A 16,362-nucleotide genomic window follows, 5' to 3' on the forward strand; every position below is an offset into this window, starting at 1 on the left:
ATTACATAGCAGATATTTCCCATTTATTAGAAATTAAGTCGAAAATAATAAATTAGTTAATAATAAATATAAATTGCATAAAAAATATATAAATAATAATATAATACAATAATTATTTTTTCAATTCTATATTCAAAAATTTTATTTAATTTCAATTATTATAATTAATAATTTCTTTGTTAAAATTTTAGCTAATTTAAAAAATTTTCACTAAAAGAATTTCGAAGTTTTAATTTGATATTAGTATATAATTATTATCTCAAATATTAGTATCATTGTTTAATTTTACATTATAAAAAAAAGTTTTATTATCAGATAATCACTAATTTCAAAGTTTTTTTCGTGATGTTGAAACTCTAACATTTGGCACGATGGTATTCATGATCGATGAGGATTGTTTGATATGATTCGCATTGTTGATTGATCTTATAATTTTTATCATAAAATAAAGATTGAACGTGAAAAATGTTTTTTTTATGTGAAAGAAGTTGTATCTTGTCGATCGTACGATCTTTTAATTGCTGTTACATCGTGAGTTTTGAAAATTTGAATGAAACTCGACGAACATAACCTATAGAAATTATACTTATGCCTGCTTCTGTATATAAGCTTATTCTTATAGTTAAAAAATTATTCAATCCTCCAAAATGTTGGAAGGACTTGTTGCTTGGGTATTAAATAATTACCTGGGGAAATATGTTGAAAATTTAAATACTGATCAATTGAGCATCGCTTTATTGTCTGGTAAGGTTATATTTTTCTTTTCATAGTGAAACTTAAGAATAGATTTTTATTAAAAATATCATTTGTTCATTGATAATTTGAATTATTTTTATTTTATTTATAGATTTTATTATTTATTAAATATTATTCGAATTTAATTTTAAATTAAATTCCCATGAAATTTCTATTTTAAAAAAAATTATTGTATTTTAGGTGAAGTTGAATTGGAAAATTTACCATTAAAAAAAGAAGCCTTACGTCATATTGGATTACCAGTAGAAATAAAAGCAGGATTTATTGGTAAAATAAGATTGCAAGTACCAGTTCGTCAAATAAGAACAGCTTCATGGGTCATAGTGATAGAACAATTATATTTAGTAGCTGGACCAATTAGTTTGAATGAAGTATTTATAAATTGTTATTCTCTTATAATATGTTTTGTTTCATATATTATAAATAAATATGTTCACAGTTTGATAGTGAAGCAGAGGAACAAGCAATTTTAGAATATAAATTAAGCCGATTAGATTCATTAGAAGCAAGATGGAGAGCAGATACAGAACGAGATCCTGGTTATTATGCTACTAGTTATAGTTCTTGGGTGAATTATGGTACATCTTTAGTTACCAATATTATTGAAAATTTACAACTTAATATTAAAGATGTTCACATAAGATATGAAGATGGAGTAACATTGCCAGATAGTAAGTAAATTATTTAATAAAATAAAAAAAAGATATATTATTTAAAAATAATTTTAATAAATAGATACTGGCATTGCACTTGGTGTAACTATTGGAGCTTTAACTGCACAAAGTTGTGATGCTAGTTGGATACCTGGTTCTACTTCCTGGAATCTCACAGATGCTTCTTTCAAGCTCATGGAACTTGACAGGCTTTCTATTTATTGGAATCATTTGAAAAAAGACGAATTTCTTGGTTTTCTCAATCTTGGTGATTTAGCTGTATATATATTTATTTTTCTATATATTATTTTCTTTAAATATTTAAATAAATTTAGTTATTAATTTTGAAATTGATTTTATTTTTAGATTGCAATGAGTGAACCAAAAAATATAATAAAAAATCTCATTTTATTGCCTGTTAATGCAAGAGCTCATGTCAAAAGAGATAGATCTGAACGACCATTAAGATCTACAAATAAACCTAGAATAATCGTCGATCTTTTATTAGATGATGTTCCACTATGTCTTACTGATGTAAGTTTAAAATTTATATATACAAATCTGATTTTTATTTAAAATCTATAATAATAAAGTTATTTTTTATCAGATACAATATGATCAAATAGTTAAATGTATAAAAGGTTTAAAAGATATAGAGCGTCGTAAGCAACAGAGATGCTGTCGTCCAATAGTTAATGTGTCCACTGCACCAAAAGAATGGTGGAAATATGCAGTAAGATGTCATATTGGCAAAGATGCTTTGAGACCTAAACTATCATGGAAAGATATTCTTCAAAAAGGCAAAGAAAATATTTTATATGTGGAAAATTATGCTAAATTGCTAGGTATTTAAATAAAAATTATACAAGTTTTATTATGTTATTATTTTTTTATTAAACAATATCATTTTGTAGGAACACCAACTAATGTTTTATCTCCAGATATCAAACAGTTTAAAGAAAAGATAGAACAAGAACGAAGTTTTGACGAATTGAGAATATTAAGAGAAATAGCAATGCAAAGGATTAAACCACCAAAAATAATTCAAAATTCTAATGTAAATGTGCCTCAACCTAGAGGAATGTTAGAACAGTGGTTTCCACAATGGTGGGGATGGTATTCAAAAACTTCAAATACAAATACTCAGAGTACATCTTCTACATTTGATGGTGAACTTTTGGATGTTTTGGCAGATACTATAGATGATGACACTTTATTACGTCGAGATACAGTATTTGGACAGTTTAATTTTACTTTGTCTAAAGGCACTTTTTCTCTTTGTACTATGAAAAACAATGAGAACACGAAAGCAATAATAGAATTGCAATTCGAACGAGTAAATTTGAGTTATGATTCGAGACCTAGGTATGGATCTCACAAGTTTTTCATTAGTTTGGGAGCATTATATCTTCATGACTATCTCACAGAAAATTCCACTTTTCCTATTTTGATACAACCTCAAATGATTCCTACAGTAAATTCAAGGATACGGAGTTCTGCGGAGAAGTTAACTACTCAATTACCTCAATATCTCTTTGAAATGACTTATGAGAAAAGACCATTGCACTTAAATGCTGATCATTTGCTGCAGGTGAACTCTAAGTCTTTGGATGTAGTTTATAATCCCACAGTAATACATTGGCTTATAGATTTCATATGCAAGCCTCATAGATCATCTTCCAATCAAAGATTTCAAGCAATGAAACGTCGAACTCGAAGACAGCTTATCAAAAACTGGGAACAAATTTTAGATGGAGATTTGGTGTATCGTTCTTCCTGGGATTTACAGTTCAATATATCTGCACCACAAATTTTATTAGTTGAAAATTTTATCGATTCCAATGCTGCAGTAGTAGTCGTAGATTTTGGAAAACTTCACTTATCAAATAATGTACAAAATAATGAAGTAATTATTAAATCTAATTCTTCTGAACTTAATAGCGACGACGAAGATGAAAGATTTGAGACACCTTGTTCTACACCACCTGGAAGTCAAGAAAATGGTTCCATACAAGATTTCCAAACTATTTCTGAAACAGCATTGCATCAGAAATTATATGATCATTATTCTATTGACTTAATAGATTTACAAATTCTTGTAGGAAAGGTAAAAGACAATTGGAAGCACGTACGAACTAGAGGAATGTCCAGCTTACATGTTTTGGAACGTTTTAATATATCCTTACAAATTGAACGAAGAGTGTTCGCTTCTTCTGATCCGAATTTACCATCTGTAACAGCATCTGGGAATCTACCAAGACTAGTAGTACATGTTAATGAACAAAAAGTGGAAGCAATTAGACTGATATATAATTTATTATCTAATTTTACGAAATCCACTGGTATTTCTCAGACTGATGTAATTAATATAGAACCAGAGAGTCCTAAAAAAGAAGATAATCTAGATAAATCTTTAAGTTATGCAATGATGGTACAATTTATCATTGATCAAATGACTTTTGAATTGCAATCTAGAGGACGTAGTGTGGCAGAATTACAAGTCTCTGGAGTTCGTGCTGCTTTTAGTAAAAGAACTGCAGACATTAGTATCTCTCTATCTGTTCATGGTTTACTTCTTGTTGATGCTCTTCAAGAATTTGGTCCTGATTTTGAATTATTAGTGGCTAGTCACAAGCATGTAGGAATGGATAGTATTTCTGGAAGTTTAAGAGATTCAGAACCAACATCTCCTGTCTCTCCAGTCTCTCCTGGTTCTCCTGATCTTAATATGCCAAGAAGATTAACTTCTCCAATTGCTTTGACTAATGCTTTATCTAATCTAGCAAGCAAAGCAAAAAATGCTCAATCTCCTAGAAATAATTCTTTAATTGAACTGGATAAAATGGATTCTGAAGCTCTGATTGTAATTGAATTGACCGTGGTATATGATACATTAGAAATTCTAAGAGTAGCCAATATTCAATTTAATAACTTGGATATTATTGCCAATCAAGAAACCATTGTAGAACTTATGGGATTTTTTAAAAGAATATTTCCTTCTCGTAAAATAAAAGCAGGATATATTGAAAAACAAGAGTCTTTTTCTAATCAAACTATAGAGCTAAAAATTTCGACTAGAACAGAGATAACTTTCGATTTTCATAGATTAAATGTACTTCTTTTAAGAGCAGTGATGCAGGATAATCATTTAGTAGGTCAAAAAATTGCCACAGCTACAATGTGTGATGCTCGTATACAAGCTACTTTGGCGATAAATGCTTTCATTTCTGGTTCACTTGGAGGCTTACAAATTTTGGATCAAACATTAATTGGTAAAACACATCAAAGAATCGTTAGTGTTGGAAGAGATCCAATAGCTGATCCATCTCAACATTCATTGGAATATTTCACTGGTTTTCCTGATCAACCAGAAGCTTTACGGTTCTCAGCCAATAGATGTACCAAATTAAATACACAGCAACATGACGGAATGGAAACTTTAATAGATTTAACCATCCGTATAGGTAGTGTTTGGTATACTCATGCTCCTCATTTATTATCAGAATTACGTTCCTGTGCCGATGAGTTCAAACAATATTTGAGTAATCTTGCAAGACAAATCAGTGCAGCTGCCACAGATATGGCTATAGGTCTAGTCAATGCAGAAGATTGGTCTATTCCACCTCGTAGACGTTTACCAAGTTTGTCTATGGACTTAGAAAATTCAGGGAGCTTATCTTTAAAATTAGATATCCTGTTAAATAGTCCCGTTTTAGTAATTCCACGTTCATCTCATAGTAGACAAGTTTTTGTTGCACATCTTGGTACTATGTCTTTGCAACACGAACCTCACTCAACTTCCATGGCAAAACATAAATTAACTCTGGAAGTTAGGGAAATGAATTTATATTCATTAGAGATATCTGCCAATATTGGACAAATTCATAATAATCTTCCTTTAAGAGCTGAAGAAATTTATTGCTGTAAGGAATCAGGCAAACCAATCTTACATGATACTATCTTAAAAATTGTGGTTGAAAAGGAGAACACATTAGCACAAAGTCCTAGTTTTTTGCTTGATAATGAATTTTCTAACAATCCAGTTGTTCAAGTCCATGGAATCATGATGACGCCACTGAAAGTATCTTTGTCTCGAGAACAGTATGAACAATTACTAGATACTACAAATAGACTTTTTTCCATGCCAGTTACAGTACCGGTTGTTCAGAAATCTGAAACAATGAGTAAAGTATCAAATTATTCTGATAAACTCGATCTCTCTATTAAAGTTCTATTTGAACTACCAACTTTAGGTGTAGAACTGAAACAAGGTCTTCAGGAACAGCCTCTAGTTGAATTATCCATGAGAGATTTCGTAGTAAAATATGAGAAATTACAAAAAAATGAATCTACAATCCAAGTTGCATTACGATCTCTTCTTATGGAAGATCTTTTGTGTCCTATTGGCTCAAGACATCGATGTATGATGCAATCTTCAGCGCCAACTCGTGCTAAACTTCCAGCTGGTGTTTCTAAATCCTGTCCTAACTTTGCATTTGTACAACAAATTAGAAGCGAATTTGGACGTGGGAGTTTACCTGATAGATTGGAAACTGATACTTTATATGGAACAATTCCTGCCCATTGGCGTAGGAAACCAATTTCTTTAGCAAACACTCCAAATACTCCACCTCCATCACCTGGTGCATCAACCACTGAAGAGAATTTGGTATTAATGAGCATTACTATAATTGAACCAGATTGTCATCAATCAATGAAAGATCAATTTCATCAAAAAATTGTCACTGTCGATTTTAGTTGCCTGGATTTAATCATCAATGTTGAATCCTGGATGGTGGTATTTGATTTTTTTGGATTTGCTGGTCCCTCAGGAATTAATCCAAAAGTTACTATGCACCAGGCTTCTATTGACATAGATCAATTAGATAAAACAGATAATTTACCTTTGCGTTCAGAAACTGAAATAGAAGTTAGATCTTTAACATTGGTTTTGATACAATCTGAGAAAGAAATTGCTAAAGCTAATGTATCCAATGCTAATATGCATATTTTGAAAGCAAATGGAAAAACGAAAGTATCAGGATCTTTGGGATCAATGTCTTTATTAGACTTAACTCCTCATGGAAGATTTTATAGAGAAAGATTTCTTTCATCTGGTAGAAAAGCTCTGAATTTTCAGTATTCTAGTTATGTAGATTCTGAAAAACGACCTTACGATGCTCAATTAAAATTAGAAATGTCTGCAGTACATTATGTACACACTCAAAGATTTATAGCAGAACTTCAAGCATTCTTTAGTCATTTTTCTCAACTTTGGACTATTATGGCTAATTTGAGAGCTGGAGTTGGAGCTATAATTGACACCAACAAAAGAAGCATGAGATTATCTTTAGAACTAAAAGCTGGCGCACCAGTAATTCTATTGCCAGTTAGTTCTAGATCAGACGAAATGATATTATTGGATTTGGGAGAGCTTACTGCTTATAATAGATTTGAAGTTTCAGAAATAATAAATCAATGCATGTTAGATATAATGTTTCTTGAATTAGTTAATATGGATATTTATGCAGCTAAACGAATAAAATGTGATGATCAAGATAACGATATGGATACTATAGTTGTTGGAGGTTTTCATATTAAGAAACTTGGATCATCTTTACTTACTGAAATGTGTCATTTGAAATTACGCATTGAAAGAAATTTAGATATTTATATTAGTAGAGAGATTCCTGATTTGAGCATTCATGGAACACTATCTACAATGGATTGTGCTTTGGATCCTGCTCAATACATGCTAATTCGAGGTTTACTTTCTTATAACATTGGAGAAAATTTAGATGATTTGCGTCAGTTTATGCAAGATTTAAACGAAACTATTGAATATTCCATAGTTAATCTGGATAATAAGGAGAAAATTTGGAAAAAATCATGCATAACTTTGGAATTAGTAAATGTTACTGTAAAACTGCATCCAAATCATAATATTGCAGCTTTAGCTTGTGTTAATTTCATAAAATCCAGGCTGACGTTAGATTCATTGAGTGATGGATCACAAGATATTGACTTAGTATCTCAAGAAATATTAATTATGGATATGAGATTTCAGGATGAACCTACTAACAAACAATCTAATGTTTTCACGAGTATTTTACAGCCTCTAAGAAATTCTAAAAATGAAAATCGTGTTCAAGCTGAAGTGCACCATAGAAGACGTAAAACAAATGCAGCTACGACTATTCTAGTTCATAGCATGCGTTTAACTGCTATTTTAGATTGGTGGGAGGCTGTAAGAGATTTTTTAATGTTGAATTCTATTGAACCAGAACCCATTCTTGGAATTGTACAAATAAATACTGAAAACAATCAAGAAAATGAGAATAACGCTTTAAGTGTGACTCCATTTGAATTAAAAATCAATATTACTGATTCAGAATTAGTTATTGTAGAAAATACATCAATTCGTGATACAAATGCTGTTATTCTGAAAAATACAGCTGTTCTTTCTTATAGATCTATACCTCAAGAAGGTGAAAAACCTCTTTCTTGTAATCTCTCTCATTGCGAATTGTTTTCTTGTATTTTAGGATTAGAAGAAGAGACTGCATTATCTATAATAGATCCTGTTGGAGCTAGTTTGGATCTAACATTAGATAAATGCTTAGAAATACAGTTACAACCTTTATGTGTAAGATTAAGTTACCATGATGTGACTATGTTTTCCAGAATGCTTAGTTCTTTACCAAAACAAACTCTAGTAGCTAAACAACGTTCCAATGAAGTATTGACACCTATTGAAAAACAAGTACAGAAGTTAATGGCTCTTGGATTTACCAATGCTGATTGTAAAGCTGCTTTGAATCTCTGTAAAGGTCAATTAGATGAAGCAGCTTTGTGGTTAACACAAAATGCAGTACCTTATTCAGATATTAATACAAATAACGAATCTGTTTTTCATGTTATTGAATTACAAACATCTTGTGCAAGAATATGCATCATAGATGATTGTAGAGATGCTGATGTACCATTACTGGAGATTTCTTTACTGGATCTCAATTTGAGACAACAACGCATAGGACCTGGTATAATATCTGCTACTTTTAATATTGATTATTATAATAGAGTACTCAGTGGTTGGGAACCCTTTATTGAACCTTGGCGTGCTACTATCCAATGGGAGCAGACATTAACTAATTCTCTTAATGCAAAGAGATTGCAAATGTCTATTGATTCTCAAGATTCTGTTGATGTTAATATAACTTCAACATTGATAGAATTAATAGAATTGGTTAAAAACAATTGGATGCAAGATTTTTATTTAATTTCCAATAAGGATGTTAATGTAAATAAGCCAAGTAATGGACAAGCATATAAGCGTCGAATGCCTTTCATTCCTTTTGCATTAAAAAATGAAACAGGTTGTAAATTATGGTTTAAAACGATTATTGCTGCTGCAGATGATACCAAAAATTTAGGACAAAATTTCAAGGCTAAAAATGACTTTAAGAAAGATGATACATGGCTTGAAGTTCCTCCAGGTGAAACTGTTCCATTTACTTTTGAAGGAAGAGGTAAATTAAGACATCATGCCACACATACTGTCAGACGGCATCAGATCACAGTATTGGTGGATGGATGGAGACCTGTAGATCCTGTTACAGTCGATCGTGTTGGAATATATTTTCGTCATGCAAGTACAAATATCACTGGAATACAAATAGATACAACATTGGTATGTAAAGTTTTTTATTTTATTATTTGTAATAAATTGTTGCATATTATCTAACTGTTAGATATAATATATAAATAAATTACATTTATATCTAAACAATTCTTTTCAGTTTCAGATGCTAATGCCAAAGGCTAGAATAGTATTTGCTGTTGAATTAGAGGGATCAGCTAGAAAATTAGTAACTGTTAGATCAGCTTTACAAATATTTAATAAATTAAAACACACAGTGGAAATCAAAATGGAGAAATCTTTAAATCAACTTGGATGTAGGTTGCATGTACAAAATGAATTCAATTATTATTAATTGAATTTCTATTTTCATGTTCTTTTTTTTAGATTTGCCTTTAAATTTGTCTGTTAGCGACAGAATTCTTCAAGTACCTGCACAATCTACGATATCAGTCCCCTTAACGCACACTGGTGTACAAATGTGTCTGAGACCTATTAATTTGAACAATTTGTTTCAATACTGTACTGAAACAATAGATTGGACTGTAGTAAAGAAGCCATTAGAAGTTATAGAGAATCGTATCACATGTAGAGCTAATCATAATAATATATTTAAGTATGTTTTAAAATATAGCAAATAAGCAAATTATTAATCAGTATTATTAATCAGTAAATGTTTCTAAATTGTTTTATCTTATAGAATGTGTATAGCAATGATGAGAGATAATTATCCATTAGATATGAGTCAAATGTTGCCAGCACATATTATAACATTGATGGCTCCTCTTACATTGACTAATTTATTACCTCACGAATTATTATTTGAAATTGGTATAGAAAATGGGAGAATTCTGCCTGGTGATAGTGCAGATTTGCATTCTGTAAATGTTGAAGAACAATTAGAAATTATTATACAGCTAGATGGATATCCTGGATCAGGAACAGTAAATAAAATTCTTTTTTTAATATATTTTTTTTAACATTATATTGATATTTAAAATTTATGTTTTTTAGATATTATTACCATCAAATACAAATTCTTTCACTGCTCGTTTAAGATTAACAGATTCTTCTGGAAGAATATTATATCTTCATGCAGCTGTTAATATAGAAAAAGGATCTGCTGTACAGATTAACATTACTGCACCATATTGGATCATAAATAAAACTGGTTTACCATTGGTGTTCAGACAAGAAGGAGTTGGTATAGAGGCAGCTGGACAATTTGAAGAAAATGAAAAAGCCAGAATGGTAGCTCCTTTGTTATTTTCTTTTAGTGATGAAGAAGCCAGTAGAACTTTATCAATGAGAATTGGTACTTCAGTGCATCCTCAAGGAATTCCACAATGGTCTCAGCATTTTCATTTACAACCTGGAATACAGGTCCATAAACATATAAGTATTAAATATAATATTGTTTAATTAAATATAATTATAATTGTTTAATTAAATATAAAAGAAAAATATAAATGAATTATGTTTTTAGGTACATCGTCTTAGAATATCTTTACGTGATGGTAGGCCCGACATAGTATATCTGATTAGCGTCGCTACCAGAATAGCTAGAGGAAAATACAGAGCCACAACTGTAGTCACATTATCTCCTAGATATCAGTTACATAATAAATCGAGTTCTACTTTAGAATTAGCCCAAAAATGTTTCACCACAACAATTGTAAGTAATAATAGGAAATTGATTTTATTTTAGACTATTGTCTCATTGTTTTTCACTTTTAGAGTCATCCAGATGCTCAAGCAACATATATTAAAATCATGCCTGACTGCCACATGCCATTTCATTGGCCACGTCTTGACAAAGATTTATTGCTTTGTGTTCGCATCATGGATGTTAAAGATTGTATATGGTCAGGTGGTATTAAATTGGATGATAATTATTCATTGACGATTAATATCAGGGATACGACGGGAAAAATGTATTTTCTTCGTGTAGACGTGGTTTTGCAAGAAAGTACCTACTTTATAGTATTCACTGATGCAGATACTATGCCACCGCCTATAAGAGTGGACAATTTCTCAGAGGTGCCTTTAGTAGTGAATCAGGTGATTAATCAAAAAATTATAAAATATGCTTCGAATTATATTATCATTAGATATTATTTGCTAAGTCAATTTAACTGAATTAATTAGAAATTATTTTCAAGATTATTTTTGTAGATTACTGTACACGATAATTTGCAATGGACAGTCAGACCACATTCCTCTGTACCATATGCATTAGACGAACCCATACAATCTGCTGGTTTGGTTCTAACTGCACCAGGAGGTGTGACAGCTACATATGATTTAAATATACTTGGAGAGGGCAGAGTTCTGACTTATGAAAATTTTATTTATATTGCTTTTACAGGTAAATTATATTTTTCTGTAAGATATATATATATATTTTTGTCTTATATATATATTTCATAATCTTTTTAAAACAGGAACCTTTAAAAATGATTGTGATCTGGGAACAGGAGAAAGTGGTTTAGATCCTTTGGATGTTGAAACACAGAGATTAGTTTTAGAAGCTGGTCCTGGTGGTTGGGTTGCTTTGCGCAGAAAACAATATGGAGCTAGATCTCAATTATGGAGAATGACTGGAGATGGTCAATTACAACATGAGGGTATAATAACTTTGTTAAATTTCTTGAAATTTTTTGCAATTTAAAGTTTAAAATAATTTTTTAAATTAATAGGATCTAGTCCACCTAGAGATAAACATTCAAAAGTTCCAGAGACAGTATTAGTATTAGATATAGCAGGCACAGCACCTCAACCATTCACTTATTGTGCTCTTGCCTTAAGAAAGCCTGATCCCCGAAGGAGATCTACACAAACTTGGCGATTCACAGATGATGGACGATTGTGTTGTGCACATAAAAATATGTGTGTGCAATCGAAAGATGGATTCATGGGATTACATGAAGGTTTGAGCAATTATTAAATCTTATATTAAATTTTATTCTTTAGTCATGTATATTCATTCACCTACATCATTTTTATTTAAATTTTTTATATTTAGAATAGAATATAAAATTGTGTATATATATAACTAGAACTTAATAATTTTATAAACATAAAATCGTATAAATTTTTAAGCTTTATAAACAATTTTATGAGTAAATAGTTTTTTATTCATTATCATATCTTTTTATTTTATTTGCCACAGCTTATCACCACATATCTAATTCACTTATGAAGTTACTGATACTATCATTATGTCATGTAAATTAAAATTTCATTTAATAAAAAACGATATTTTATTAATTCTATTTATCGTTAAAATTAAAAAATATATATTTCAATGCAAGTAAAATGTAATTTTATATGAATCAATATTTATATTATTTAATTTAGATAAATTAATATGAAATATTAAGCTGTTTTCTCCGTTTATTATCTGAAATATATTATGCTTGTAAATTTATACTCATAATGATAATGTTGCAGGCGGCAGTGTCGCCCGTTGGCAAATGTGTACGTATAGATTCGGAGTACATTAAAATCATCAATTATAAATATCTTATGTGCTCGAACTTCGCTTGTTTTTTTATTTTATTAACGCTACGTTCATTGGATAATAAAATGCATGAAATATTATTTTAATTTTGAATTCTTGATACAGCAACTGGATCTTTATAGGAATATACATGTATACAGCTTTTGCATATCTTTTTAGGGAGTGAAGCAGTATTAGGTCCTCAAACACATACTAATCCTCCTCCAATTGAACAGCGTGTTGGTAGACAAAAACTGAGACCAGGATCTGGATTTTTGTCTGTTACGGTAACTACTGATGGTCCAACAAGAGTGTTACAAGTGTTAGATATCAAAGAAAAGGTATGAATATTGGACAATTATACAATAGAATATAATAATATAGTAAAGTCAAAATATTAAAGAAATAAATAATTACATATATTTTTATTGTCAAAATAAAAACTTAAAATATTTGAAAGAGATAAAAAGCATCACTCGAAAACGTCATAGAATGTCAATTTAAATTACAAATAATAATAATAATAATAAGAATAGATTATAAAAAATTAAAATTCTTTAAAATAATCAAAATAACATATCATTAAACATATATCAATTTATTAGCAAATTAATAATATTTTATTATATAATATAATATAATAATTTATTAGTAAATTAACAATAATAAAAAATTTTAAAAAAAAGTTTTCAAAGGATTTAAAGTTTTTTTAATATTTGAATTGAAATTAAAATAAATTGAAATTTAATTCTTACTAAATGAATTAAATTAAAATTAAAAATAATTTTTTCATTTTCTGATTTAAAGTTACAATATTATTTCAATATTAATTAATATCGCTAAATATAATAATTTACGATCTTTTTATATCTTTAAAACTTTAAAGATAATATATCAATTTCTGATGTTTTTTTTTTTTTTTTCAGAAAAAAACATTTGCTTTATTAGAAGAACGTGATTGGTCTCATATTGCAGTCAGTCACCGACCAACACAAATAAATAGTGATGCAGAAAAAATTAATTCTAGAGAATTGGAATTAAAAATTAGCTTAACAACTGGGTTAGGACTATCAATTGTTTCTCGAAGACCAGTTGAAGAATTATTGTTTATTCGTATGGCCGGTATTTCTCTGGAATTGGTTCAAACTCCTATTAATACCACTCTAGATTTAAGCATGAAGGATATACAAATTGATAATCAACTCTTTGAAGCACAATGTACTTCTGTTCTTTATGTAACACGTCCAACTAGAGCTGAGAATGAGCATAGACCAGCTATACACGTGGTTGCAGAAAAATTAAAATCGAAAAATCAAAATGCAGAAATATATAAACATGTTGTAGTGAGCATTAAGCCATTATGTATACATTTAGAAGAGAAATTAATATTGAAATTGGTTGCCTTTGTCGGGGCAGGTAGATCAGAATTGGAAGTACCTATGGATGAGAATGATTTCAAAGCTCAGAGATTTATTTCCGAAGTATCAGCTGCACATGCTAAACGATACTATTTTGGCGCTTTAAAGATTGTTCCTAGTCAGGTTAGTTTTATAAATTAAAATTATTTATTTTAAAAATATTTTACATATTTTCTTGTATACAGGTAAAATTAAGTGTACTCACTACAACAAAACTACCACGACATCTTCAAGCTATAAAAAGACAATTAGGTTTAACATTAATTAAATTTGAAGATGCTACTATTGAACTGGAGCCATTTATTAAAAAACATCCATTTGAAAGCACTCAATTCCTAGTACATTCCATTATAAAACACTATAAAGATGTATGAATCATCATAATTTTTTATTTATTGATTTATTTCGAGTTATTATATTTTCTTTTTTATAGGAATTAAAATGGCAAGCTGCCGTGATATTAGGATCGGTGGACTTTTTAGGTAATCCTTTAGGTTTTGTGAATGATGTCACAGAAGGAGTCTCTGGTTTAATCTATGAAGGAAGTGTGAAGACTTTAGTAAAAAATGTTACTCATGGTATATCAAATTCTGCTGCCAAAGTAACAGAGTCTCTTTCTGATGGGTTAGGAAGAGTAATAATGGATGAAAGACATGAAGAAGCTAGACAAAGAATTCGAGCCAATACTGCAGGCAGTAGTGATCATTTAGTAGCTGGATTAAAAGGCTTTGGCTTTGGATTACTTGGAGGAGTAACTAGCATCTTTAAACAAACATATGATGGAGCAACAAATGAAGGATTTCCTGTGCGTTCTTTAAAATTATAAATAAAAGTGATAAACTAATATAATTGAATATATAAATAATTCCAGGGTTTTTTTGCTGGATTTGGTAAAGGAGTTGTCGGAACTATTACGAAACCTGTTGTAGGAGTTCTAGATCTTGCCACTGAAACTGCTACTGCTGTAAGAGAAACAAGTAGAAGGTACATATCTTCTATATTATATTTAATAATATTTAATACATAATTTTTATTTCCCGTAATATCTTCAGTGCTCATCGTACAATACCAAAACGCGATAGACCTCCTCGTGTGGCAAGTGGTTCTGCTGGTCTATTACCACCTTATAATCGCCAACAAGCAGAGGGCCAAGAATTTCTTTATATAATAAATGAACATAATTATTCAGAATTATTTGTGGCATATGAGTGTTTACGTAGTGGAACGGAGAATCTAAGAATTCTTGTTTCTAATGAAAGAGTTCGAGTGATTTCCGGAGGTACCAAAGGAGTTGTAACCGAAGTCAGTCTAGCGGACTTATTATATTGTCAACCAATGCATAAGCTAGAAAGTAATGGTGTTACTTTATACTATATTGAATTAATATCTAGATCAGATTCAACGATAACCGTTAACATGGACGGTCCAGAACTTCTAAGAAGACCTAAAGTTCGATGTGACAATGAAGAAGTAGCCAAAAGAGTCAGTATATAGAATTTATTTATTCATTATTAATATATTTATATTATTTCAATTTTATTATAGGTATCGCAGCAAATTAATTACGCTAAAGGAATGCACGAGGAACGTAGCTTGACTCTTTCTTCTTCGGATAATATGTTAGATGATGTACAGTACTATAAGTAGTTACAAACAATCATATATGAAAATTTATTTTGTATTTGACAAAAGTTTGGAATCACTATGTTTTTACAAAAAATTTTTATGGGAAATTAATGCATTAAAATATTTTCATTTCAATGTTAATTCCGAAGTAATTAAAAAGAAATAAGTGATCCAAATTTTTGGCTAATAATGTATATTTTGTATGTTAATTTATTTTTTGATTTTCTTGTATATTTCTTGCTTTTTTTTTTTATTCTTTTTCAATAACACATGTAATAATGCCTTATTACGCTTAAAACTAATTTGATAATAAGACTGATGCAAAACACCATTTCTGCAAAAAAATTCGAATATAAAGGCAATCAGACAATATTCTTTAAAAAAAAAAAAATATTAAGTTGTCGCACAGATAGCACATACATGTACAACACATTTTGTATATTAACGTACAAGTAAAATCAAGCAGAAATTCTGAAAAAAAAAAAATACCAAATTTTTTTTTATAGAATGTATGTGTGTGTGTGTATGTGTATGGTGTATATATATATATATATATATATATATGTGTGTATATACACATACCATACATATATATATACATATATATATTTATATTTATATATATATTGTTGATGAATGTAAGATATAATAAATTCATTTGTTTGGGATAAATACTACTTAAAGCTGAATAGAAATAAAAATAGAAAAAATAACACAAACCAAAGTTTTTATAGTAGTATAGGATATTTATTTTCTATATTAACATAT

The 16,362-nt window shown here is 29.6% G+C and overlaps 1 protein-coding gene across 1 annotated transcript; it reads left to right on the forward strand.

Moving 5' to 3' along the window:
• The first annotated feature begins 346 nt into the window (after window positions 1–346).
• Window positions 347–16,080, forward strand: LOC412701 (vacuolar protein sorting-associated protein 13D). The gene is made up of 24 exons (XM_026442033.1): window positions 347–744; window positions 937–1,127; window positions 1,196–1,427; window positions 1,492–1,688; window positions 1,776–1,943; window positions 2,017–2,254; window positions 2,324–9,099; window positions 9,209–9,365; window positions 9,436–9,664; window positions 9,749–9,992; window positions 10,063–10,431; window positions 10,535–10,723; window positions 10,786–11,109; window positions 11,224–11,416; window positions 11,493–11,675; window positions 11,748–11,978; window positions 12,502–12,528; window positions 12,731–12,891; window positions 13,477–14,091; window positions 14,154–14,336; window positions 14,402–14,773; window positions 14,840–14,952; window positions 15,021–15,450; window positions 15,514–16,080. Exons 1-24 carry the CDS (start codon window positions 648–650, stop codon window positions 15,613–15,615), a joined length of 12,021 nt encoding a protein of 4,006 aa, XP_026297818.1. The 5' UTR covers window positions 347–647; the 3' UTR covers window positions 15,616–16,080.
• Window positions 16,081–16,362: the final 282 nt, after the last annotated feature.

This window comes from Apis mellifera, linkage group LG8, assembly GCF_003254395.2.
Source record: "Apis mellifera strain DH4 linkage group LG8, Amel_HAv3.1, whole genome shotgun sequence".
Lineage (NCBI taxonomy): Eukaryota > Metazoa > Arthropoda > Insecta > Hymenoptera > Apidae > Apis > Apis mellifera.